At 35.5% G+C, this 26,648-nt stretch overlaps 1 protein-coding gene across 1 annotated transcript in view; it reads left to right on the top strand.

Annotated features, from left to right (window-relative positions):
- COL19A1 (collagen type XIX alpha 1 chain) overlaps window positions 1-26,648 on the top strand; it is a 345,794-nt gene that overhangs the window by 193,492 nt on the left and 125,654 nt on the right. The window contains exon 16 of the mRNA XM_019417657.2: window positions 1,559-1,612. Coding sequence (XP_019273202.2) covers window positions 1,559-1,612 — 54 coding nt within the window. The remainder of the gene's footprint in view (window positions 1-1,558; window positions 1,613-26,648) is intronic.

The raw sequence follows: 26,648 nt of genomic DNA, 5'->3' as shown, positions 1-26,648 counted from the left end.
TGTAAAACCCTTTGAAAATTGTTGGATTTACCCAAAAACTTATTAAAGTAAATTGATTTCCCACTATAAATTTTTTCATTCAGACATCAATAGGCACATAGTATTGAATAAGACACAGATTCTACTTGTTATCCTTAGAGCTTGGTGAATTCATTACCTGAGCAATCATTTAAATGAATTTATGATAAGGAGTTTAAAGGACAAGTATAAGGCACTTTAGGACTGATGAACCAAGACATTCATCCCTTCCTGTGGAAAGTCAGGGAAGGTCAGGTGTTTTCTTAAGATTAGTTTGGCTGTGATGTGGAGGTTGGGGAGGTTGGTGTCTGGTTCAACTGAGAAGTTCTTACAGATGAGCAAGCAAGAAGTAATCATTGGAGCTGTTGTGATGTAAAGAAATAGATGGTTCCAAATATACTTTGGAGATGCACCAACCAGACTTGGTAATTGGATATGAAAGAGAGATTTGAGAGAGGAAAGTGTGGAGGTTGAGCTCTAGATTTTTGGCATGAGCACTAGCAGAGTGTTGTGTGGATTTACTGAGTTGGGGAATGCTGGAAGAGAATCCAGTTTGGGAGAGAGGGTCCTAAGTTCAGTGTCTGATGTGCTGTTTCAGATGCCTGTGAGATATTAGAGTGAGTATCAAAAACAGGCAGTTGGATATGTGAATATGCAGCTCAGAAAATAACCTAGATTATAAACCTTGGAGTCACTGGCCTAGAATATTCAAAGCCCTCAGTACATGAGATCATGGGGAGGTAATGAGCACTGAGAAGAAAATAAGCCTAAACTCTCATGTTTAAAAGATGGAATAGGGAAGAAGGAAGCATCGGGAGAGCTAAGAAGAAACTTTAAAAGAGGCAATAATTACTGACACTTTAAAAAAATAGCCATATGATCATTTTGAGTTTCATGTTGAGTAAGAATTCTCATATAAAAGTAACTGACAATCAGGAGACTTAATTTGCAGATTAACAGCACCTGGGATTTCCTGGGCCTTTTTTATAACCTGAAAAAAAGATTATTCTTCTGCCTCTTGATAAGCTGTGAGAAAGTGTTAAATAATGTCTGTGATACTAAAAATTAAATGCTATGAAGAGACATATGTTGAAGCCAACATCATAACCATGTGTTTTCTCAGAGGATACTTACAGAGCTACTCTCAACGAAAAGTGTGGCTGTATTTATAGAGTTCAAATATAGAAAGAGACTTTTTTTCCCTGCTTGAAAATATTGTTACTACTTATTTATGGTAGTTCGGTGAAACATAGTTCTGACCATATGGGAGTCTTTATTGAAGTGAACACTGGTCTCACACCTGATTTGGAATCCCCTCTTTTTTTTCTTTTCTGAAGTTAACTCCAAAGATAAGCCAGTCGCCGAAGAAGAACTTACCATTTTTAATATATTACAGAGTCTAAGTTTGGAAAAACTCAAATCATTTAAAAAGATTTGCTTAATCAATAAAGTAGGTATTAATTTTCACAGCATGCTTTGTGAGGCAACTGTACTTGAAACCGTCTATTAACATGTGTTCTTCACCCCCACCCCACACCAGGGTTCCCTGGGGATACAAGGCCCACAAGGTCCACCTGGAAAAGAAGGTCAGAGGGTAAGTAAACTTGGAACAACTGGCAGCCATTACTGTCTCAGGGCTCACTTATTTCCGAACATTAATAAAAATAAACCCAAAATATAGCAAGCAGATGGGCCTAAGAAGAGTATTAACTATCCAAAGGCTGAAATTTGAGATTTTGACAGAGCCTTTACAATCCAGAAAGTTCTATATATTTTTAAGATTGGCAGCACAAATGTAGAGACATAGTTTAGGTGAAATGAATTAACCGTAATTTGATCTAGGACACGTTGGTCATACTTTGGAGTTTTGAGTTAAGCTGATGTTTGCAGAGTTAAGTTGATGAGTATCTTTGTGGAGTTCCAGCCTGTTCATGAATTCTGTGAGGATTGTGGATATTAACTACAGTCTTTAGCCGACTTAAATTATTGACATTAGTGATGCATTGTAATTCTTCTTTCATTACTGTTTACTGCCTTTGAGATAAAATGTGTAGTAAGCGAATAAATTGTACTTGAAATAGTCTTATCTTCCTCCAGTAAAGGGACCCCCTGCAGTGATAATGGGTCAGCCTCAGTTGAATATTTTCAGCAGTGGGATACCCCATTCTTATGGCTTATTGTTATTACTATTTTCAAATCATTTTCAAGTCTCAAAACATTTTATGTGTGCTGTTCATACAATTATTATTAACTTTGTTACCTTATTTATGAGGACTGTATGACTCAGAGAGTTTAGGTGACTTGCCTAAAGTCAAAGAGCTAATAAAAAGTAGAACCAGGACTGGATTTGGGGGCTTTTGATTCTAAATCCCATGTTCTCTTTTACTGTCCCAGCATATTAACCCCAAATCTCTTTTTTAGTCATTTTTTATTTGTTATTTCCAGTCTGCCCTCTGGCAAATAAGTCATTTGCCTCAAGTATTAGAGTCCTTCAAATATTTGGGAACCAGTGGTATATTTTACCAAGGTTTAGCTTTTATCAGGTCAATAACATCCCATTTCTCTTAACTCTTTCTTTTATGTGGATTCCTAACTCCTAACACACTGATAGTAATTCCCAGAAAATACTCATGGACTTTCTGGATATATCAGGAATGGGACTGAACTTGTGTGGTCTTATTTAGGGCAGAGCAAAATGTGGCAAGTATGCCCGGTACTATAGACCATATACTTCTACTGGAGTTTAAGATTGAGACGATGCTTCTGTGTATTTTTTTTAAACTAACTCCTTCTACTAGAGTGGCTTTGTTCCTTTGTTTTTGTTTTTTATATTTTTTGGTGGGACAATTAAGATTTGATTTGGGAAAAAATCAAAATTAAAAAATTCTGTGTCTAGATTTTATGCCCAATGGCTAGTTTAGTAAACACAAAAAGGCTTATTAGTAAATTTTGATGGCTAAGAAAAGAAAAGGAAAACTTTTGTGAGTAATGGCTAAGATTTATGGGTTACCTATAATGTGCTAAATGCTTCATCTTATTATTTCATTATTTATTTCTCACAATAGCTCTAGGAAGTATAAAATACTATCATCCTTATAGAGAAACTAAGGTTTTAAACAACTCAGATAGGATACATGGCTAATAAGTGGAATTATGCTGATATTTAAAAATGATTTATAAAGTAGCATACTTGAGTTCTACTCCCAACACCTGTATATACAATTATAGTTTCCCCTTCGGATCTCCAGCCCCTCTCTATTCAGGAGTTCATTAATCCACCTGATGAAAGTTTTAAGTAGTCCTAGGGAGAAAAATAAAAAATTATTTCTCTAGATCTGGGCTTTTGAGTCTGCCTTAAGTGTTTAAACCACTGGGAGCAGAGGGCTAAATGAAATGACCTTGTGAAGTTAATTTTTAAGCTTCTTTTTCTGTTTTCTCACATAATGGCCAAGATGTCTAACTGCATCTAGGACCATGTTTCTGAGTTATTTTCTATGTTCAGTACCCAGGGGACATTTTCCTTCTAACCTCTCTCCTTTCTTGGAAACTGAGTGATAAATTATACCCCCCTAGTTAATATCCAGAAAATATAGGAACTCAAGCACCTCAACAGCAAACCTCTAGTAACACAATTTAAAAATGGGCAAAGAACCTGACTTAGACATTTCTCAAAATAAGACATACAAATGGCCAACATGTACATTAAAATTTGCCAAATATCGCTAATAATCAGGGAATGAAAATCAAAACCATAATGAGCTATCACCTCACACCTGTTAGAATGGCTATTATCAGAAACACAAGAGATAAGAAGTGTTGGTACGGATGCAGAGAAAAGGGAACTCTAGCGCACTGTTGGTAGGAATGTAAATTGGGACAGCCACCGTAGAAAAGAGCATGGAGGTTTCTTAAAATTAAAAATAGAACTACCTTATGACCCAGCAATTACACTTCTGGGTATCTATCCAAAGGAAATGAAACCAGCAATTCAAGGAAATATTTGCACTCCCATGATATGCAAACAACTTAAACATGTGTTGACAGGTGAATGGATAAAGAAAATGTGATCACACACACACACACACACACGTGCACATAATGGAATATTATTCAGTCTTTAAAAAGGAGGAAATCCTGTCATTTGTAATAACATGGGTGAATATGGAGGACATTATGCTAAGTGAGTTAAGCCAGATATACAGAAAGACAAATACTGCATGTTCTCACTTATATGTCTAAATCCAAAAATGTCAGATTCATATAAACAGAGGTAGAATGGTGGTTACCAGAGGCTAGGATGAGGGAGCTAGGGGAGATGTTGGCCAAAGTGTATAGCTTTAGTTATGCAAGATAAATAACTTCTAGAGATCTAATGTACAGCAAAGAGACTATAATTAATATTGTATACTTGAAATTTGCTAAAAGGGTAGATCTTACGTGTTTTCACCACAAGAAAAAAAAAGGGTAATTATCTGTGAGGTGATGGATATGTTAATTAGCTTAATTGTGGCGAATAGTTCACAATGTAGATTAGATCATCAAGTTGTATGCCTTAACTATATATAATTTTTCCAACTGTAAGTCAATAAAGTAGAAAAATAATAAGCAGATTTAGCTTCAATACCCAAAAATGTATACTCTGTAGATTGTTTAAGATGGAAATTATGGAGCTAGATGGGTGAGGTGAGGTCTAAGGCATTATGTTTGAATTATTCTTCCCATGGCAGAGTTGTCTGTGTGCATGGTAAGTACATTTGACATGAGATCCATCTTCTTAACAAATTTTTAATTGGACAGTGATATCACACTTTTGATTTATACAAACATGTGGTCAGTTTGATGTTCCTTCTCTTTTATTTTAATGAAAACTTCTGCCAAGTCAGATTTTCATCCATCCTGTTGTTGTTCAGTTGCCTTTTTGAATTGCAGAGTAGGAATTGATCTTTGTCCTTATTACATTTTATCTTCTGAATTTTGGTCTCGAATGTCATTCTATTAGTTTTCTTTCCAGTGAAATAGCTCCCAGCTTTATATCACCTTAAAATTTGATAAACCTATCCTCTAAGTCTTCATGCAAATCTTTAATAAATCCTGAACAGAACAGAAGCTGACAAGTTCACATAACACCAGCAATGGCTGCCATCTTGATTATCATTGATGTTCTTGTGGCATGATAATTAAATCATGTACAAATACATTCAACTCTACCTCTTTCCCACCCACAATTCTTAATTTGGCTTGGCTTGTAAGATAATTATGAGAGCCTTTGTCAGATACTTGCTGAAATGAAAAAAAAATATTCAAATGAGGCTTTTAAAAAATAATAATGCTTCAAATTAAAATTGTACCCTATCAAAGCTTGCATTTCAGAGGAAGGTGTGTTAAAGAATAAATTAAACTTATGTATTCTTTGTGATAATTATGGAGGAACATATTCAAATTATAAAGTTCAATCACTACCTTATGCAAATTTACTCCATTTATAAATATGTATAATCCCAATAACTTAATATTACTTTTCTTTTATCTTCTATCAAGAGTAACGTGTCAGAAACTGAAGAATGTAATAGAATTTTATGGATACCGTTAGGCATGGCTTGTGATTATTACTGCTGCCTTTCACAAGTGCCGTATTTATTGAGGAAAATAGCTGGAACAGATATTGGCATTATCCACATTTACAAATTATTATTTCCAAATACACTCCACAACTTACGCTGCTTTGAAGCTACTTAAAATGGAAGCAAATTAAAGAAATGACCATTCTTACATATTTGCAGTTAGGTCCATCTTAGTGCTACCATTTCTTCTCTGCTCAAGAGTTAGGTAGCACTCAGCTCTTTTAGAGATACTAATGTACTTGTATGTGTATGTGTGTGTATGCATACACACATACTTACATACACATGTTCTACAAACAGAGACCATTTTCCCACTTCACTGATGCTTGCAATAGAAAACAACAGAAAAATCTATGAATTTAAATTTATTTTTTGATGATGCATTGTCAACAAAACTCTTACATTTTGCTTATGGGTGTTTGACCAGGAAGGAATTGGCTGTCATTAAGTTAATTGCAATGGCATATAAAATATGTGGCCAGTCTTATACACTTTACTTTTGGGCATAAATGTCTTTAATGAAAGTAGAACATTTAATTTTAAACAAATAATTGACTTGTTGGTTTTCCTCAATGGTTAAATAGCTAATAGCTTCTACTTTACCAATATCTCACAGTTATGGTTAGTTTCAAATATAGATGTCACATACTTTGAAAAATATCAAACATCATTGAAACATGTTAATATTACTATTATTCTTTTTATTAAACCATACAGATTCTGATTGATAAATTCCTTTTCTTTTTCTCTTTAACCCTTTGTGTACAGTTTTCTGTAAGCACAATAAGAACATTAGTTTCTCTCCAAGTACCACACCAAAATTCTGTGTCAAATGTTTATTAATTCATTTTAATCTTTTCACTGTCCTTTAAGCTGCTAAATCTTAGATTATGAAGTGTTCATTTAATAAAATATAGTCGCAGGATGCTTCTTGTACTTAAAAGCTTCTCTTAACCTCAGCAATGTTTGGTGGCAATATATATCTGAGATTTATAATTTTTTTTTCTTAACCTCCTGAGGTTCTTCTTTGAATCTGTCATATGTCATTGTATATCTATTTTTTACTTTGTAATCTTTATGAAGTCTTAGAAGTAAAAAATTTGGCTGCCACATTTTTAAGTCTCACATCCTTTATAGATTAACACAATTTTAAAAATTCAACTAATGCTTAGCATTGACCCTAAACTTAAGATGACAGTATGTCAGAGAGAAGTAAGGGAGAACAGCATGGAGGCCAAGAGGATGTTCAGCCCTGGTGAGGTCAGAGAAGGGCCAGGATAGGGTACCAGGATACTGCAGAGCCAAAAAGTCAACAGAAGAGCATTTCAGAATGCATGGAAGTTTGAATAGGATTAAAATTTGGAACAAAGTCAGAGGAAAGATGTTGGATAAAAGAAGAGGTGGCTGGAATTGGTGCCAGCTGAGAGAGAAGTTTCAGTTGAATAATTGAGAGAGCGTTAGAAATAAAAATTGCAAGAAAGGTGTAAAAGGGGGTGAATTTTGAGGAAGGAGAGGCACCAATAGGGAATCCGATAGAGAGATAAAGACAAGAACTGAATGGAAGCCCAGAAAAGTATCTCAGTGAAAGAGTATTTCAGACAACTAAGCATGTTTATAGAAGTTCACATGATATATCTCAAAAGAACTCACATTTATAAAAATTCCCTCTAAGATGTAGATTCCTACAGAATTTCCTAATATTCTTAATAGCACCTCCCAAAACATAAAAAATTACCGTTTTAATGTAACCTTGGATTTTTCCATTTTAATCACATTAAGTGCATGTCTGAATAGTCATCTCATGGTTGGCATGAAACTACCATGGACTTTTTTAAAGAAATCACTCTAGGTCTCTGAAAAAAACATTTTGTTGGTGAGTCAGCTAGTTGCTGCCCCAAATAGAGGTTGTTTGGTTGGACCAAGATGACACCTCACTCTTTCATTTTTTATTGCTGGGTTCTAATTTTGAGCCTGAACAGAAATTTTATGGTAAAAAAAAAATTTTTTTTTAGGGTAGCTTATTCCACAGTGCTAATTTCAGAGCCATAGAATTACCTCATAGTTCCAATGACGTGAGTTCAGGGCCTGGTAGAAACCACTAACAATAGTCTGTAGTTGAGATTAAATTATTTTACATGGGCTTGAATTTTAGGGAGGAGCCTTATAGAGAAAAGAATGAATAATGATGAATTTTCAGCTTCAGAAAGTAATTTAGTTGCACATGAAGATGAGAGAGAAATATAAGATTATCTTCTTATCTCTATGTATTGAAACTGACACTGACCTTTAAAATGTACAATGAGTATATCCATAATTCTGCTCACTCACTAATGCTATTGCTGGTTTCCTTGTACCAAGAATTTGAATTGCTATAAGGAAAAAGTCAACTTTTTTTTAAATAATTGTTTTAATTCTGGTCCTAGGTAGAACATAAATATAGGGGGGAAAATCACCTTTTTTGGCTTGGATCCATTTATAAATATGTAAATATACATATTGTAAATAACATCTTAGAGGTTCTGCATTCTACAACTAATGTTTCATGTTTGTTGCACATGTTTTAAACTTCCTGGCTATACAAATGACATCTTTTTCCATTTACTTCCTGTGAAATTTCTTAAGGATATCTTCTTAAGGATTACCTTGAGAGTTTCCAAGAAATACCATTTTAGATCCTATATGACATTTTTAGATGCGTAACTGGGAAATTGTATACCTAGGGGTTCCAAGGGCTATGCAACTTTTCCCCAACATCTTACTCGGATGTACAAAACCAAATATGAAACTTAGAGGATAAAAATGATCAAATTTACATTTATCCTTGCATTTCTTATATTTTAAATTTCTTTCTTTATTTATTTTGAGAGAGAAAGAGACAGAGAATGCTAGCAGGGGAGGTGGGGAGAGAGAGAGAGTGAATCCCAACAAGGCTGTCAACAAAGAGCCCGACTCAGGGCTTGAACTCATGACATGCTCACAAACCATGTTAATTGACCATGAGATCATGACCTGAGCCAAAATCAAGTCAGACACTTAACCAACCGAGCCACTCAGGCAACCCTATCCCTGTGTTTCTATTTGCAGAGCTCCAGAGCAGACTTTGGGAACCATCACCATTGTTTTAGTACCTGATACTACTCTGTGTGTCGTTATTTGTTGTCTTTCTAGAAACTCACTTACCATTTAGAATTATCTAGTTATCCCCTATTTACCTATAAGGCTATTAAAATTAATATTTATAGGAGGTCAATATTATATAATTGAGAAAACTCTTAACTGAGTTAAAATAGCCACCTAGAGAGAAAAAAATATACTATAATACAAATTCTACCATATAAAAATCGTATGATGGTTTGCTTTCATTTATATTCTTTTGGTCAGAAGTACCATTTCTACTAGGAATATAAAGCATTCAAACATTATAAATATCTGTATCTTTATATATCTTATGTACAGATTTTGTACATTTATAATCTGACTTTATTCAGTTCTTTTTTATGTGCTTTGAGTGTTATATGTTATATGTGTGTATAAATAGGAAAATATAAGTCATCTATATGCTTTCATCATTTTATACCCTATTTCAGAGATTAAGTGGGAAATCAGTATAGAATATACTAGCATAGTAGTCTTCTTACCTTTATTATATGATACATTTCTAGTAGCAAAAGTGTATCATTTATTACTTTGCATATTAATTTCCTCTGCTTGTCCTGACTGATGAAGTCCCAATAGCATGTAACTTCATCAACTGATCATATAATAAGGTATGATTTAGTGCTTGTGAGATTTTCTAATATTGTCCGTTAGAAGCTCCTCAAGATACAGAATCAGAATTTCAGAGAACTTTGAGAAAGAAGTTCAAGGAATGACATTGGTCTGTTTTATCTGAAAATTTGTACTTCACAGTTTTCTCCCAGTGTTCTGCCACTCAGATATTCCTGCTTACTCCAGTTTGGTTTGGTGTCCACCAAAACTGCGTCAAATGTAGTTGCTGAAGCAATGCAGTAAGGCAGGAAGAAGAGAAAGAGGCTAACATATGTTAATGTCAAACAAATGCTTACAAAGAGGTAGTTGTGTAGCACAGACAGGACTCCTCTACTTTTGCCTCACACTCTGACTAGTGGGAAGGATAAAGAAACAAGACTTTGGGAGACTTCTAGCTCAGTCTTATTAGAAACAGGTGAAAAAAGACATAGTATGAGATGTAGCCCAGACATTATGAGAACAGGCCACCCCTTAGATCAGTATCACAGCTAGTTAATGACAGTAATGGACAATGGTCCATTGTGGTAAACTTCACTCTAATTAATGAGTCTCTACAGTGCACTTGAAGCAGAAGATTTCACAAAGTGCTCTGGGACAGCTATAACAAGAAAAAGAGATTGTAACCAACGGTTTAATTCCAATAATACTCATATAGGTCGCTAAACCACAGCAAGCTGAGGTCCTTATTCATTTAAATAAAGGGCCAAATGACACCATTTGTATTGTAACAGAATAGCTTTATCAGCTGTTATTTGGATTAATAAAGAGAAATGTTTCATATTTTGTAAACAGAGTGCTGATTCTGAATGGCTTATTTATTTATGTGAATACACCCAAGAACTGGTCTCTGCTGCGTAAGTAGCCTGACAACTTATGGGGCCTCCTTTAAACTGGAGACACATCTCCCTGAGGCCCATAGAGACAGGGAGCTGCTTCAGTGTATGGGCCTGGGGGCCATTTCAGGGACATCCAGTTGTCAGATTTTAGAGCTGAAAGGGAACAATGGTGTTATTCCAGTCCATGAGATAATGAAACTGATGTCCAGAAACATTCAATAATTCTTCAAGACTTCAGGCCATTAATCTCTTTATTCCATATAATAAGAAGCCCTTACTGTCTGTTTTGTTGTTCCAATCCAAAACCCGGATTTCCATGTCTTTAAAATGGAGAATATTGAGAATTTGACCAAAGCCATGTATTTTTCTCATTAAGGCCACACATTATAAGGGACAACTGTAGAGAAGTAAGCTGGTCCTTCTCTGGTCTCCACACATTGTAAAGAGTACACATTTTGTGCCTGTGCCCTGTTTATCCTGCACCAACAGCTGGGAACAAGCACTGGCTGCTCAGTGGGGATCTGGGGAACAGAGCTGTTCTGTTTCCAGCTGTGGGACTGGATTAACTTGTGACTTCCGGCAAATCGTTCAAGATTCTAATCTAAATTTATCTGTTTCATCACAATTTAGCCCTCAGGTATGTTCTGAGATTAAGTCAGGAGCACTTTGAATGCAATCTAGTGACAGGTGTTCTATGAAAGAATCTTATAAATATTAACTACTTAGTCATAGAAACACTTAAAGAGAATGGAAAAGGAGAAGGCACTTTCCTCCAAAGTGACAGTATGCTAATATTCCTGCATCAGTATTGTTCAGAACATCACACTGAATGTGTTAGTAGCTATTTGGTACATTTACCACTGGGAATGTCAAGTACAGAGTTATTTATCCATTTGGCATGCAGTGAATATATATGAAGGCAACTGCCAAGACCAAGAATTAATCACAAGTTATTAATCAATTTGGAAAATATAAACATACAAGTTTCAGAAAGGCAAAACACTTGGAACATGAAACATTTTTATGGCCTAATGACTTAGAAAGCCAGCATTATGTTTATAATAAACAATACAAGACCTCAACTTTGTAAAACTCAAAATACTATTTTGAGTTACCTTAGGTGATAGCACAGATTCTGAAACCAAGCTTAATTTTATAGCACTTTAGTTTTCTCAGTATGTTATGTTTCACTTTTCAGGGGAGCAGTAGAGACATTGCAAAATAAATGTGATGCAACAATTCTAAGAAAGTTGGAAATTTCTCTTTTATGGAATATAAGCAAATGGTACAGTACTCTTATTTCTAAATATCTGGCATAACAGTATTCAGAGTAGTTCTTGAATTTTCTAGAAATAACTTAGAACTGACTTTTCCTAATTTTCCTTAAAAACCAGTAAACTTGTACTTGGATATTTTTTTCATGAATAGTTATAGATACATTTGACATCTATTTGACATTTTTAACTTGTTCAGCGAATCACATACATGCATGTGACATGCATATATCTGTGTTTTTATTGTACTTTTAAAATTCTTAACAGTACACAACATATGCTGTGACCACTATGTTGTTATTTGTCATTTGTGATTCAAAAATAACTAAACTATGCACACCTGAACACTAGCAAGGAGCGTTTTTAGTATTTTCAATGTCAGAGATATTAAGGGACCACGAAAAAGAATATCTAAAAGTACATTTAATGCCTCATATGCACATAAAATTCAGTAATATAAACACACACCATTTATATGCATTCAATAATAATAATATTATATTCATTAATAATGCCACTTAAGAACATTAACTCCAGGGCGCCTGGGTAGCTCGGTCAGTTATGTGTCTGACTCTTGATTTCAGCTCAGGTCATGATCTCACAATTTGTGGGATTGAACCCTGCGTCAGGCTCTGCGTTGACAGTGTGGAGCCTGCTTAGGATTCTCTCTGTCTGTCTTTCTGCCCCTCCCCTGCACGTACTCACTCCCTCTCTCTCATTCACAAAATAAACACATTTTTAAAAACTTAAAAAAAAGGAGCATTAACCCCAGAAAATATCATGAAAAGAGCAAAATACCATCGAAGAAAACAGTGCCATACTTTCTGCCATACTGAAGCCTGTCACTGCACACTCTCCATTGGCCATGTGTTTTATACAATGTTCCACACCTTTTCAAAAAACACTTTAATAGCATGCATTTAAATCATGTTTAAATTTAAATTAAACACTTCAATTGTGTACTTATTCGATCATGTTTATAGTTTATCTTTAAGAGAATTTGAAGGTCTTATAAATACAGCCTAACCAAAATCTGTACACTGAGAGGAAAAGACAAGAGCTAATTAGCAAAAAGTTAGAAAAGGAAGAAAATAATGAGAATGCCTATTTTGAGAGAAGCAACTGCATTTTGAACGAAAACCTCTCTGAGAAATCTGAAAGCCTATTTTATTTACTCAAGAAACATTTGAGTGCCTGTTTTATGTGAGGTACCATGGAAGTTGACTTCAGTCAGGTTTCCCTAAAAGGAGAATCTAAGATGGAGTTCTTGTGTAACTGATTTTCAGAAGAGACCTGTAAGAGTGAGGCAAGCGGAAAAAGGAAGAAGACCACAGGCAAAAATGTGATTTCAGAAGTCTATCTTAGCCAGACCCCGCCAGGTATCCTGGAGCCCAGAGAATTTATCCCTACATTGGAGTATGGGGTGAGGCTTGGATACCCACCGACCATACTAGGTGGGGAGAGGGGAAGAAACTTCTGAGGTACCTCCAGGCAAGGCAGTTCCTGTAGACTAAGGCAAACCTCTGGAGAAGAACACAGACTGAAGCCGTTAGCAGCCAGCATCCGTGGTAGCTGGGCACCAACTCTGCCACCACCTACATCTGTACCAGAGGTGGAATAAACATCATCCTTAACATTACCAGTGCAGGGCCCTTCATGGTTTTTGAAGAGAAGGGAAGACATGATGAAAATGCTGATTAATAATAACCTCACCATGAGAGAGAGACAGATAGAGAGTGTGAATGTGTGTGTTTTATATTGGAGCAAGTGATAGAACTATTTTTTTAGTCTAATCAATAAGTAATAAAAGGCTAAACTCAGGTGATGCTTATAAAAATAATGTGAAATGACCAGATGGGACAGATATCAAAGAAACAGAATGAGCAGAGACAAGGCAATAGAATTAAGTATCAAAAGTGGTGACTAAAGTATCAAATCTGAAATGGTGATAGTGCCATTAACCAAAGTAGAAAATACTAGAGGAAAACATTCTTTTGGAGATGAGTCAGTGTCAAGCCTACAGCATTAGAGTAGCCAAAAGGATCTGCAAATGGAAATGTACCAGCTCCTTAAAACCTGGATTGAGATCATAAGGAAGAAGACGGAGTTTTCTGTTAAGAAGTCATCGGTTTATAGGTGATAATTGAAGCCACCAGGCTAGATAGGATGGCCAAGGGAGAGACTGTAGAAAGAAAAGAACTGAGGACAGAACCTTGAAATTAAGGTAAATTTATATATAGGGGTGAGTGGAGGTGAATGAGAAAGTTAAAAGTACATTTGACCCTTGAACAACATGGGTTTGAACTGTGCAGGTCCACTTAATTACATTGATTTTTGATAAATACGGTCCTGTGAATGTATTTTTTCTTCCTTATGATTTTCTTAATGATATTTTCTTTTCTCTGGTTTTATTATAAGAATATAGTATATAAAACATATAAAATATGTGTTAATCGACTATTGTTATAAGTAAGCCTTTTGGTCAATAGTAGGCTATTAGTAGTTAAGTTTTGGGGGGAGTCAAAAGATACACAGATTTCAACTGTGCAGGGGTCAGCACCCCTAACCCCTGAGTTGTTCAAGGGTCAACTGTATAGAGAAATGGAATAAGAGAACAGTTTTGAAAGGAAGGGGATAGCCAACTGATTAGAAATGTTTCAGAGACATTAGGGAGGATGGGGTCTGAGGAAAAGGCTTTGGTGATCTGGAACAAGGCTGGTTTTGAGAGTAGCTGTGCTGTGCAGAAGCAGATATGAAATTTTATGGGTCTTGAAAGTATAGTAGTTATTGAGAAAGGAAATTATCGACTATTCTTTTCAGAAGCTGAGGTATAAAGAGGGATGGCTTAAGATCACATCTGGAGAGGTCAAGGAGAAGCTTTTTGTTGTCATTTTGTTTCATTTTATTTTCTAATTGAGTACACTTACAAAATGAGGCAAGGAAATCAACAAATAGGGAGAAATTGAAGTTGCAAGCAACATGAAACAATAATAAATAAAAGACAAGACCCAAGTGTGAACATGAGTAAGCACCTCTACGTTGAGGACACATTGGAAGACAGGAGGGGCATGGATGCTCTCTTCGGGGACAGAGTAGGAGTCAAGGCACTATGCATGTTTATCTCATACAGAAAGAATTTTTCAGCATAGATATGACTTAATAAAACATAAGTGGCTCAAGACTTGAGCCACTCAGTGGCTTGAGACATAAGTCTCAAGATTGTTCATCGTTTTCAGGCAAGTAACATTATAACTACTTTTTTCCTTCATGGACAGCAGGCCCAACTCACTCAAGTAAAAGCAGCTAGAAATATAGAAATAGAGGAAGCCAAACTGAAAAGGTGGAAGGGAGGCGGGGCATTGGAGAAGAAAAGATCTATTATTGTAATTTCAGAATTTTGCTAGATTCTTAAGCATCTGGTGAAGTATAGGCATTTCATTTAACCTTTCTATCTGTGTTTTCTTTCCTTTGTAAATTACCCACGGTATCTTACAAGAGCTTCTGTTATCAGCCATTTGTCTGAATTCATTTACTTTGTTTTAGAAATCCATTTTGCTAGAATACAATTCTAACTTCTTAGAAGATTTTGCTTTATTGGTATAATGGAAATGATATCAGAGTAAAATGTTGCCAAAATTAAATTGCTCTTATTTTTATTTCTTTTGGCAATTTTTCACTTTTTATATCTCTGTACACATTCTATAAAGTGTCATTTATTTTTTTCTCAAATGATATAAAATTTCTGAAACATGCTAATTAAGTATAATTCCCAAGCTAGGAAATGTCAAGGGACTGATTTACTATGTAAGTAGTACTGCCTCTTTTTATCAATAAATCCTTGGGTCTATGGTTATAAATTTTTGTGTACTATACTGCTAACTTACTATGGGCTTAAAATAATTTTCAATGGGAGCTGATGGAAATGAATATGATGTATTTCTTTGCAGTTGTTGCCATAGAGATAAAACCCTTTCAAAGTAAAACGGAGATGGCATAAAAATTACTAATTCAAAAGGAGTTATGCTTCTAATTTAATGTTGAGAATGGTGCACTAGTCCCTTTTTTGTTTTATCAAAATTGCATGGCTTGAGAGTGTCTAATATACTTTCATTAGATAATTTCTCATATGAGAAAAACTAAAGCAATGAATGAAATAGGTAAATTCCCCACACCCCACATGGGATGACACTTTCATTTTTAATCTTTTATATGTAAGACTTAACAACAATCCTAAAGATCTCCCTCATGCTCCACCTCTATACTCCTATATATCTTGCTTTTTAACTTCAAGACTAATTACTTATAATGGGTTTTCTTAAAAACAAACTATTTACTTTCTTTTTCTGTCACATTATCTCTAACAATTAGACACATTTTCTAACAATAACAGGATTACAAAGATAAACAAATCTATGAAACTTTCTCAAATCTTAACTACTCTTCCTGTTCAGATTTTGAAAGTCTTATAGACTTACCTTGAAATATCAAATTAGGACACTCTTAGAAAATATTCTATGACTTAGAATTAATTGTTTTATTTAACCCCATTTTGATTCTGTTACAAAAATGTCAGCATTGTCACTTTCTGGAAACATTGGAATGAGCTAAACGAACACTAAGACAGATGATTAATTAGGTGGGGAAATGTCAGCCAATGAAACAAGACTGCCATCAGACAAAGTGCCTACATCCCTACATGGGAGAACTACATGATGGAGAAAGAGGAGAAAGGGACAAGATCAGAGAAAATAGACAGGCCTATCTGCATTTTCCTAAAAACTAACCCCACATTTGCTTTTTATTTTCTTTTTCTTTTTTTTTTTTTTTTTTTTTGAGAGAGAGAGAGAGCGGGAGGGGGGTGGGGGCAGAGAGAGGAAGGGAGAGAATCCCTGATGCAGGACTCGATCTCACAAACCATGAGATCATGACCTGAGCTGACGTCCAACCGACTGAGCCACCCAGGTGCCCCTATATTTGCTTTCTTTCTTTTTTTTTTTAATTTTTTTATTCATTTTTTGAGAGAGATAGAGAGAGAACAAGCAGAGGAGGGGCAGGAAGAGGAAGGGAGAGAATCCCTAGCAGGCTCCACACTGTCAGCACGGAGCCCAATGCAAGACTCGAACTCACAAACCATGAGATCATGACCTGAGCTGAAACCAAGAGTTGGATGCTTAATCAACTGAGCCACCCAGGCGGCCCTGTATTTCCTTTCTTTTAAAGCCTAGACCACTTTTCACCTAGTCAAAAGAATTTAAAAGGAAATAGAAGAATTGAGAGGATTGTCCCATAAAAGAGATAGGAGTTAATAAACCACAGGTGCTGTGTAATACAATGCTATTCAAGTCTGGTACTCAGACAAGGTGATCCTGGACCATGATAAGTACAGAAATTGAAAATACATGTTCAGAAACTTTTATAGCAATTTAATATTGCTGTGTATTCCAGTGATTATTGGACTCATCCAGTAGGCTAGATGTGAGTTGTTGAAGCACATGGAGTCACAAGGGTGCTAACTGCCTATAAGTCATAAACAATAGGGCCTCAGCAAAACATGTGACATTTTGAGGTTAGTTTGTAAACTGTAATCCACAAAAAAATCTGAGAAAATGTAATCATTTATTTTTATAGATTATTATTTTTAATTATTTTAAGTTTTAGTCAAGTTAGGGAAGTAAAATTTGTATTGTTTATTTTTAACCCCAACCAACTAATGGCAAAACAAGCTTCACGGGAGTTTTTGACACATCTTTTCATCAGAAATAAACTAACTGGTGACCATGAAAGTGATTGCAAAGAAATAAAGATCAAAAGAATTGATATTAGTCTTACTAGGAAATATGATCATTCATATATTGAGTTCAGTTCATTGATGGTGAAGTTTTAAGCATAGCATGTTATTTGCAGAGATGAACTGTCTAATGAAGCAATGAAATCATCAAAATGTAGCAACATTTACACATAAAACATTAATAAGTTCAAAAGCAAAAGAATTTGGAAAGAATGAACTTTGATATAAAAAGCCAAGTGAAGCAAATGCTCAGTACTTGATATTCAAACATTAGTGCCTTGAAGATGTCTTCTAAAGTAGTACTTTAGATTGCTGAGACAAAAACATACAATTGCTGAGGCATCAGTGAAAGATGACATCAAAGACATTTGCTTGGAAATATTGAGTGAATATGTCAAGGATTACATGGCTTGACATGTTGTTGTTTTTTTAACTAGCTAATATCAATTCAAAGAACAAATAAAAACAGCAAAATATTTTTACTACATCCTGACAAATGCATACATAATACGTGGCAGTTCTTTTGGTATATGTATAATTGTAGATGATGGGGATACAAGGAAGAATCTTTTTCTTCAGCTTATTTGTCAACGAGTATGACTACTTCTGAGCTGTAGAAAAATAATGAAGGATGACATTGTCAACAAATATGGTCTAGAGTTCAATTTTTGTACAGGAGTGTGTTTTGACAACACAGATGCAGTGATGAGGAGTATTCCAGAGTGGTTATCCTGATTAGGGAGCTTGCAGTAGAATGTAAACCGACACATTGCTTCGTTCATCAGGAAAATCTTGCCAACAAATAAATATCAGCTAAACAAAACAATAGGCCTAACATGGTAAAAACTGTTAACTTATAAAGATTAATATGTTAAATTTGAGATTTTTTTAAAATTTTGAGATAGTGTGGAAAATGGTCAAAACAACTATTCTTGCATAGTGAGTTATGGTTATTGAGGAGAAAAAGGTTGTCAAGTAGGTTAGACTTGTAGAATCAACTCACTGTTACTGCAAGTTAAGAAACCAATGGCTCAATATCACTTATGAGGGAAATGCAAATCAAAATCACAATGAGACATCACCTCATACCTGTTAAAAGTGACTCTCATCAAAAAAGAGAGAGGGGGGGCACCTGGGTGGCTCAGTTGGTTAAGCATCCGACTTTGGCTCAGATCATGATCTCTAAGTTTGTGAGTATGAGCCCCGCATTGGGCTCTGTGCTGACAGCTCGGAGCCTGGGGCTTGCTTCAGATTCTGTGTCTCCCTCTCTCTCTCTCCCGCTACCCTGCTCATGCTGTGTCTCTCTCTGTTTCGCAAAAATAAATAAATGTTTAAAAACATTTTTTTAAAGAGAGAGAGATAGAGATAACAAGTGTTGGTGAGGATACTGAGGAAAGTGAACCCGTATGCGTTATTTGTGGGAATGTATATTGATACAACCATCACAGGTTCCTCAAAAAATTAAAAATAGAACTACCATTTGAGCCAGCAACCCCACTTTTGGGCATATATATCCACAGGAAATGAAGACAGTATATTGAAAAGGTACCTACTACACTGCCATGTTCATTGTTGCATTATTCACAACAGCCAAGATACAGAAACAACTTAAGTGTCCATCAACAAATGAATGGATAAAGAAGATGTGGTGTATATATACAAGGAGATACTAGTCAGCCACAAGAAAGGAGGAAATCTTTATTTAGGACAACATGGATGGACCTTGAGGGCATTTTGCTAGGTGAAATAAGTTGCCACAGAGAAAAGGTAAATACTGTATGATATGACTTATACGTGGAATCTGAAAAAGCTAAATTCATAGAAACAGACTAGAATAGTGGTTACCATGGACTGTGGGGTAGGGTCAGTAAGAGAAAAAAGAAGAAACCAGTTACTTCTCACCTTTAAAAAATGTAATTTGGACCATTTGAGAAACTTGCTTATTTGCCTATATTCAGTATTTTTTTAAGTTTACGTATGTATTTTGAGATGGGGGAGTGGGGAGGAGTGCAGAGAGAGAGAGAATCCCAAGCAGGCTCCACACTGTTAGCTCAGAGCCTGAATGGAGCTCTAACCCACAAACCATGAGATCATGACCTGGGCCAAAATCAGGAGTCTGACGCTCAACCAACTGAGCTACCCACGCGTCCCTTCAGTATTTTTAATAATACCAATACTTCCATGCAAAGGAAGAATGTAGTGTATTTTCCAATGGCAGAAGAAAACTGAAGAGGAACAAGTGAAGTTTCTACAGATTGTTACAATATGTTCCCATAGTTTTACAACCATTATTAAAGAAATGTGATGCTGTTCTACATCAGTGCAACTTACCATCAAATATTTTTAACATTTGATAGAAGGTTTTGAATCTTATTTTCCATCAGAAGAAGATTCATGTATAAGAAATGAATATTCATATATAAGAATTCCATGATGCCAAATTCACTTCTTTCATTGAAAAATAATTTAAACTAAGCCAAAATTTATAGGGTAGATTGCTGGACCTGGCTATTGATGAAAGATTAAAACTGAATTTTGAAAAAGCAGCATCATTTCATTTTTTTTAAATAAAAGTTGTAAAGAATATTCTTCTTAGTTTGCTGAAGCCAGTTTGGAATCTCTTATTTCATTCTTATTAACATACCTCCATTAAACTGATTTCTATACTGGATATCAGTAAAACAAAACAATGAAGCACTTTAGATAAGTTATGCCTTATGAGTAGCATTGCCATTTCAACTTAGGTTAAATATAACAAACAAGAATCAAGCTTTAGTATAAAGTTGTTATACTAAAACTTTAAATACTGATATAATAGTTTCCTTTGTCTAAAAGAGTTTATAAGCACTGAGTATGGGGAATTACTATTTCACTCGTAACTTTTGTTTCATTATAATGGCAAAGGACTAAAAGTTCCAAGCATAATAGTGAATCATTATTATCAGCATATATACACACTTTGAACAATGTGTACAGTTTTATAATTTTTACTTTTTTCTCTGTTAAGTTTTTTTGATTATATTTATTAAAGTATTTTTATGTCTATTGAATCCAATAGTAAACATATCCTTATTTCACTTTTTTCCAGTAATTTGGTTTTATTACATTTTATAAAAGTACCAGTCTGTAACAAATTGGAATTTTCCACCATAGAGTTAGAGAAGTACTGATTTAGTGAGTTACCTTGACTTTAGGCTAAAACTGTAACAAAAACTTTACCGCCATCAGAAAAATTTCTTTTATTCAGGTATTGCTAATTAAGCACTTAAAATAGTTTACCCTTGTAATAATTAAGAGAAATGTGCACTTAGCCAGTTTAACGTGTTTTACCGTGTGCTCTGCTTTATTCCTGGCTACCTATGTTAGTTCTTCTGGAATCTATATTCAGGTCAAGACAAGCAGGGGAGCTAAATGGAAGTTAATTTTTTTGAATGGAATATCTCAAAAAATATTCTAAGAGGGAGGAGGACTCTCCTTTCTCATTCTTGGTTTTCTCCTTAGGAAGGAAAAGATAAAATGGAATGAATGGGTAAAGTGTGAACAATAGTCTGACTTACCTTTGTCAGATTATGAGGATCCATTTTACACAAAGAGTTTAAACACCCTAGAGCTCAGCAAAAAAACAATTATGTATTGGATTTAGGTGCTTGGAAAGGCAAGAAAGATACAGTTAAAGGTATCCAGGTAAGGATCTATAAGGATAACTAACTTTGTAGCTGAGCTTTGGTTCACGCTAGCCGGTTTTCTTTAGGTAAGGTGAATATGCCTAATTCTGGCGTGGCTATACCTGACTTGTTCACAAAACTGCAAAATTTGGGGGCACCTCATCACTTGTTGGTGTGTTACACTAATAATATATATATATATATATATATATATATATATATATATATATATATATATATATGCAATAGTATAGGAATAAAAATAATATACAATAGCACTGCTAGGAATTTATCCAAGGGATACAGGAGTACTGATGCATAGGGTCACTTGTACCCCAATGTTTATAGCAGCACTCTCAACAATAGCCAAATTATGGAAAGAGCCTAAATGTCCATCAACTGATGAATGGACAAAGAAATTGTGGTTTATATACACAATGGAATACTACGTGGCAATGAGAAAGAATGAAATATGGCCTTTTGTAGCAACGTGGATGGAACTGGAGAGTGTGATGCTAAGTGAAATAAGCCATACAGAGAAAGACAGATACCATATGGTTTCACTCTTATGTGGATCCTGAGAAACGTAACAGAAACCCATGGGGGAGGGGAAGGAAAAAAAAAAAAAGAGGTTACAGTGGGAGAGAGCCAAAGCATGAGAGACTCTTAAAAACTGAGAACAAACTGAGGGTTGATGGGGGGTGGGAGGGAGGGGAGGGTGGGTGATGGGTATTGAGGAGGGCACCTTTTGGGATGAGCACTGGGTGTTGTATGGAAACCAATTTGACAATCAATTTCATATAAAAAAAATAAAAAAAATAAAGACTAAAAAAAATAATAATATACATAGTAATCCTATATTGTCCTGGTTACAACATCCTTTTCTGTTAATGGTTATTATCTACATTTTTCAGAAAAGGACACTGAGGCTTAAAGAAGTTAAAGAGCAAGCTAAAGAGTCACTGAGCAAGAAATTGGTAGAGCTGGGTTCTAACCGAAGTCCATTGCCAAATTCTGTTCCATAATCACCATGTCTTTCAAACTGTGTGTTATGATCCATTAGCAGGTCAGAAATCAACTTAATAGAACATAATAAAACTTTCTTTTAATGTTTTTTTTTAATGTTTATTTATTATTGAGAGACAGACAGAGGCAGAGCATGAGCAGGGGAGGGGCAGAGAGAGGAGGAGACACAGAATCCGAAGCAGGCTCCAGGCTCTGAGCGGTCAGCACAGAGCCGACGCGGGCTTGAACTCACAAACCATGAGATCATGACCTGAGCCCAGTTCGTGAGTTCGAGCCCCGCATCGGGCTCTGTGCTAATAGCTCGGAGCCTGGAGCCTGCTTCAGATTCTGTGTCTCCCTCTCTATCTGCCCCTCCTCCGTACTCTCTCACTCTCTCTCCCTCTCAAAAATAAATAAACATTAAAAAATTTTAAGAAATAAAAAACAAACTGGTTTAACCAATGTAATGGAAAATGAATGACATCAGATGATACTCATTTTGTACCTGATACTGGTACAAAAGCTTCTCTGCCTCTTTGTCTCTGCCCGGGCCTCTGTCCGGGGCTGTCTTGAATTATTTCCCTACTAACACCTTCAACTTTCCTTCTCGCCCCTGACCTACAACTTGTGCACATGAGTGCTAGTTGGTGGGGGGAAGTGTTCCTCTGGCCACAGAATGGCCTCGGTGGTGGTAGCCAAAGCAACCCAAAGACTGCCAGCGGAAGGAGGGCCATTCATCGTTTGATGGGAATCTGGTTGCTTGAACTTTTTATTAATAAAACGTCAACCTCTGCATCACTTTAGCAACACAAACCCTCAAAGATCATGGGTTCTGGAGTCATGCAGACTTCTGGGTAAGTCCCGGTTCTGTGACCCAGGGAATGTTATCCATCCTCTCTGAGACTCAGTTTCTTCAGCTATACAGTGGAAATGACACTGCCTAACCTGAAGTGATGATTAGAAAAACGTGTGAGGAACATAGCCGATACAGGGCCTGTCACATGGCAGCTTTTCCATAACTGCTAATTGTGATATCATACTTATAACATTAATTTCCAAGTATTTGAGCACAATGAAATCTGTTCATATTAAAACCATGGAAAAGATTTAATAGTTCTTTTAGCATCCCAGAGGCTTCCGTGGATTTGTCACTTACCACAGTTGCCCTGAAGAAGTTCAACGAATCAACAGGTGTTTGGGGGCTGAAATCCAGCCTGTGGCCCACTAACCAACTGTGTGCCCCCTTGTTTGGCTGCAGCCACCAGGAAGAAGGGGGTCTTGTTCTTATGAGCACAAAAGTACCATACCAGCTAACTGGTGGCCCCATCTCCTGGGTTATCAAAGTCAGTCAGCACTATCCTATGGGAGCTTGGAAGTGCTATCTCTGGTAGATTTTTTCCATTTAATGAAGTGCTAGATGAATAAACTTTTACTGTAATTGGCTCCCCCCAAAACATTTGTACTTCTAATAGTATTATAGAACCATTTCGGGAGGTTCTTCTCTTTGTTCTCATACAGACACATGTAAAATTAAGGACATCAGGACTAAACTATTTATAGCATAGGTTGACAAAGTATTTTCTGAAATGTTTTATGGACAGCAGATGTTTCATAAGGATTCTTCATTATTTCTCTTTCCATTCCTTGATGTTATAAAATATGACAGAAGGCTTTTTTAAGGTCACCATATATCTAGGGTATTGAACACAGATACTCTGTTTCAAAGCTCTAAGAGACTGATACTTTGGGTCAGTAGACCCAGATTGAATTTCAGCTTGCTCGGTTTTCATTTTAAACTCCATTTCAAAATATTTGCCATTATTATGTTATTAGAAAGACTACTAATGTTTTGTGTAACTGCAAGTCCTTTATGATCCCCAATTAGGTGTTTTAAAATTTAGCTGCATGCGTTGAAATATCGGAAGTGGGTTATGCTGTTACAACACTTACCATATGTTAATAACTGAATTGACATTTTACAGGATAATGTTTTTCTAGTAGATAAAAATAAAATGGTGCTAAATTCCTGAATTCCTTGGGCCATTAGTTCTTTTCCTGGGTGAAAGACTTGAGCAACATTAGACTCCAATATACAAAACCTGAAGAAAACGGTGAAGATTTTATCTTATAATATAATAAATAGTATTTTTTACTTTTTGTACTTCTGTATTTTACTACTTTGGAAATATTTTCCTTTGGAAATATTATCTACACACACACACCTATAACACACACATACTCCCAACAAAAATAGATCTTAAAAACAACACTGAGTACAAAAATATTGTGAAAGGATACATACAGAAATAGTTTTTTAAAATTTCAAAATATGACACTATATATACATATATATATATATATATATATATATATATGCATATGTATGCAAATTTTAAAGAATACATGGACCAGAAATATAACATCAGACTCATGAGAGTAGTTACACCTTGGGAGTAGTGAGGGAAACAGGACTAGAGGTAGCCTAAAAGCACTTCCATTTAATGTTAATCTGTAACATTTTGTTTATTTTTAAAAAGATTTAAATAAATTATTATAAAATATTACCAGGTGTTAATTCTATATTATGGGGGGAAGTAATCATTTGTTATGTTACTCTTTTTATATATCTACTTTTTAAAAATTCTCAGTAAAATAATTTCAGAGTACTTATGAAGGTTTTATCTTGTGTTCCCTACAACAACAATATTAAAAGAAATAACAATTAAAACATCGCCAGATCCTAAAGAACTTTCAAGATATAGTCAATCCCACAGTTTAGGTCTTGATCTCTAAAAGTATAGTAATGAATGAAATCACACTCTTTTTCTCATTAGTGCAAGCTCCTTATTTGTCTAGTATCTTTTCAAAAAGTTAATTCCATTTTGTTAGCTCAGTCCAAAAATAAGAACAAATATTTATTAAGCACTTAGTGTTCAATTGCAGACATTGAAAATAGAACAATGAAAACTATAAACTGGGAGTCAGCAAACCATGGCCCTTGGTCCAAATCTGACCCACCATATGTTTTTGTAAACATATACTCATTTCCTTACATACTTTCTATGGCTGCTCTACAACAACAGAGTTGAGTAATGTGACAGACTAAAATATTTACTATCTTACCCTTTACAGGAAAAATTGCCAACTGCTGCAATAGAAAAAAAAGTTCTGCCCTCATGGAGCTTAAAGTCTATTACAGAGATAGACAGTAACAAAATAAGTAAGTTTTGGTCAACGGTGATAGATGCAACCAAAAGAAGAAAACAGGAGAAGGGGATAGGGAATATTGTTAGGAAGTCAGAGAAATCTGTGTTGCAAAGATGACCTGTGAACAGAGATCTAAAAGAGGTGAAGGAGCAGGCTCTGTGGAAATCTGGATGAAGCAGAAAGTACAAGAGCCTGAGGTGGAAATTTCAAGGAACTACAGGAAACCGGTGAGGCTAGAATGGTATGAGAGGAGAGAGGAGGTAGAATCTATTGGGCCTTGTTGAGCAGAACCCTGCAGGCCCTAGTTTGGTCTTTGTGAAGTTTAAATTGGAGTAGGGGCCCTAGTTTGTCCTTTGTGAAATCTGAATATTCATGGAATGAATAAGCCATAGGAATAAAAGGTACAGCACAGGAATATAGTCAGTGGTTGTAATAGTATTGCATGGTGACTGATGGTAGCTACAATTGTAGTGACCATAGCCTAATGTATGGAGATGTTGCATCAGGATACTCTACACCTGAAACCAATGTAACATGTGTCAACTCTATTCAAATAAAAAAAGTCAAGATACAATATTAATTTCATTTAGAGGTTAAGGCCAAAACTAGAAATCCTTAGGCAAAATGTTGTTTACATTTGAAAACTTCAGTTCCAACCTTGCCAGGAATCCTACCAATCCTCACCAATGCTCAGGGGAGAAGAGAACTAGGTATCTGATGACTGCTTATTACCACTATTTCTGTGGACATATCTTACCCATAAGTCAACCATGTTCACATGCTAGTGTTAACACATTCTGTATGAGGTTTTATTTTAGACCACTAGGTTGACCCCAATACTGATTTTTAAAAGGAGTCTTTGGGATATATGTTTCCTTCATATTTTCTAAGAATGTGATTGATTTACAACCTCTCCATCTGAATATGTTAGACTACCTTCTCCATGCCCCCATGGGGTTTAACCTCTCGGGGAAAGCTTGGAACTTTCTGTACAGAAGAATGGGTGGGCATTTATGGAGAACTTACTCCATGCCAGGTACTGTCACAGCCTTCAGGGAATTACAGTCCGATAATGATGAAAAATTATAGACAGTTTTTTTCCAACTTAGATATTTCTCTTGAAGTAACTACTTCTCAGGTGTTCATATTTTCCAGCCCACTGTTTTTAGGTAGGTATCTCTTTACTCTTTTTTTTTTAAGGTGGGTGCAGCTAAGGCTGAGAGATTAGCTCATAAATAAAAGGGAAGGTACTAGTGACCAGGTCCCTGGCTTCTCAAACAGTGCCTACTGTTTTCCATCCTATTATTGTTGTTAAGGCAATGATCAATTATTCTTGTCATAAATACATAAGATTTAGAATCTATATTTACCTTGATATATGCCTTTCTATATAATATAAAATATGACCATGGACAAAAAGTACACTACATATTTAAAGTATGCTAAAATAGAAATACTGCTACTCT

This window comes from Panthera pardus, unplaced genomic scaffold (genome assembly GCF_024362965.1).
Source record: "Panthera pardus isolate Hobbes unplaced genomic scaffold, ASM2436296v1 HiC_scaffold_17, whole genome shotgun sequence".
NCBI lineage: Eukaryota > Metazoa > Chordata > Mammalia > Carnivora > Felidae > Panthera > Panthera pardus.
This window is presented reverse-complemented; position numbering and strand designations above follow the sequence as displayed.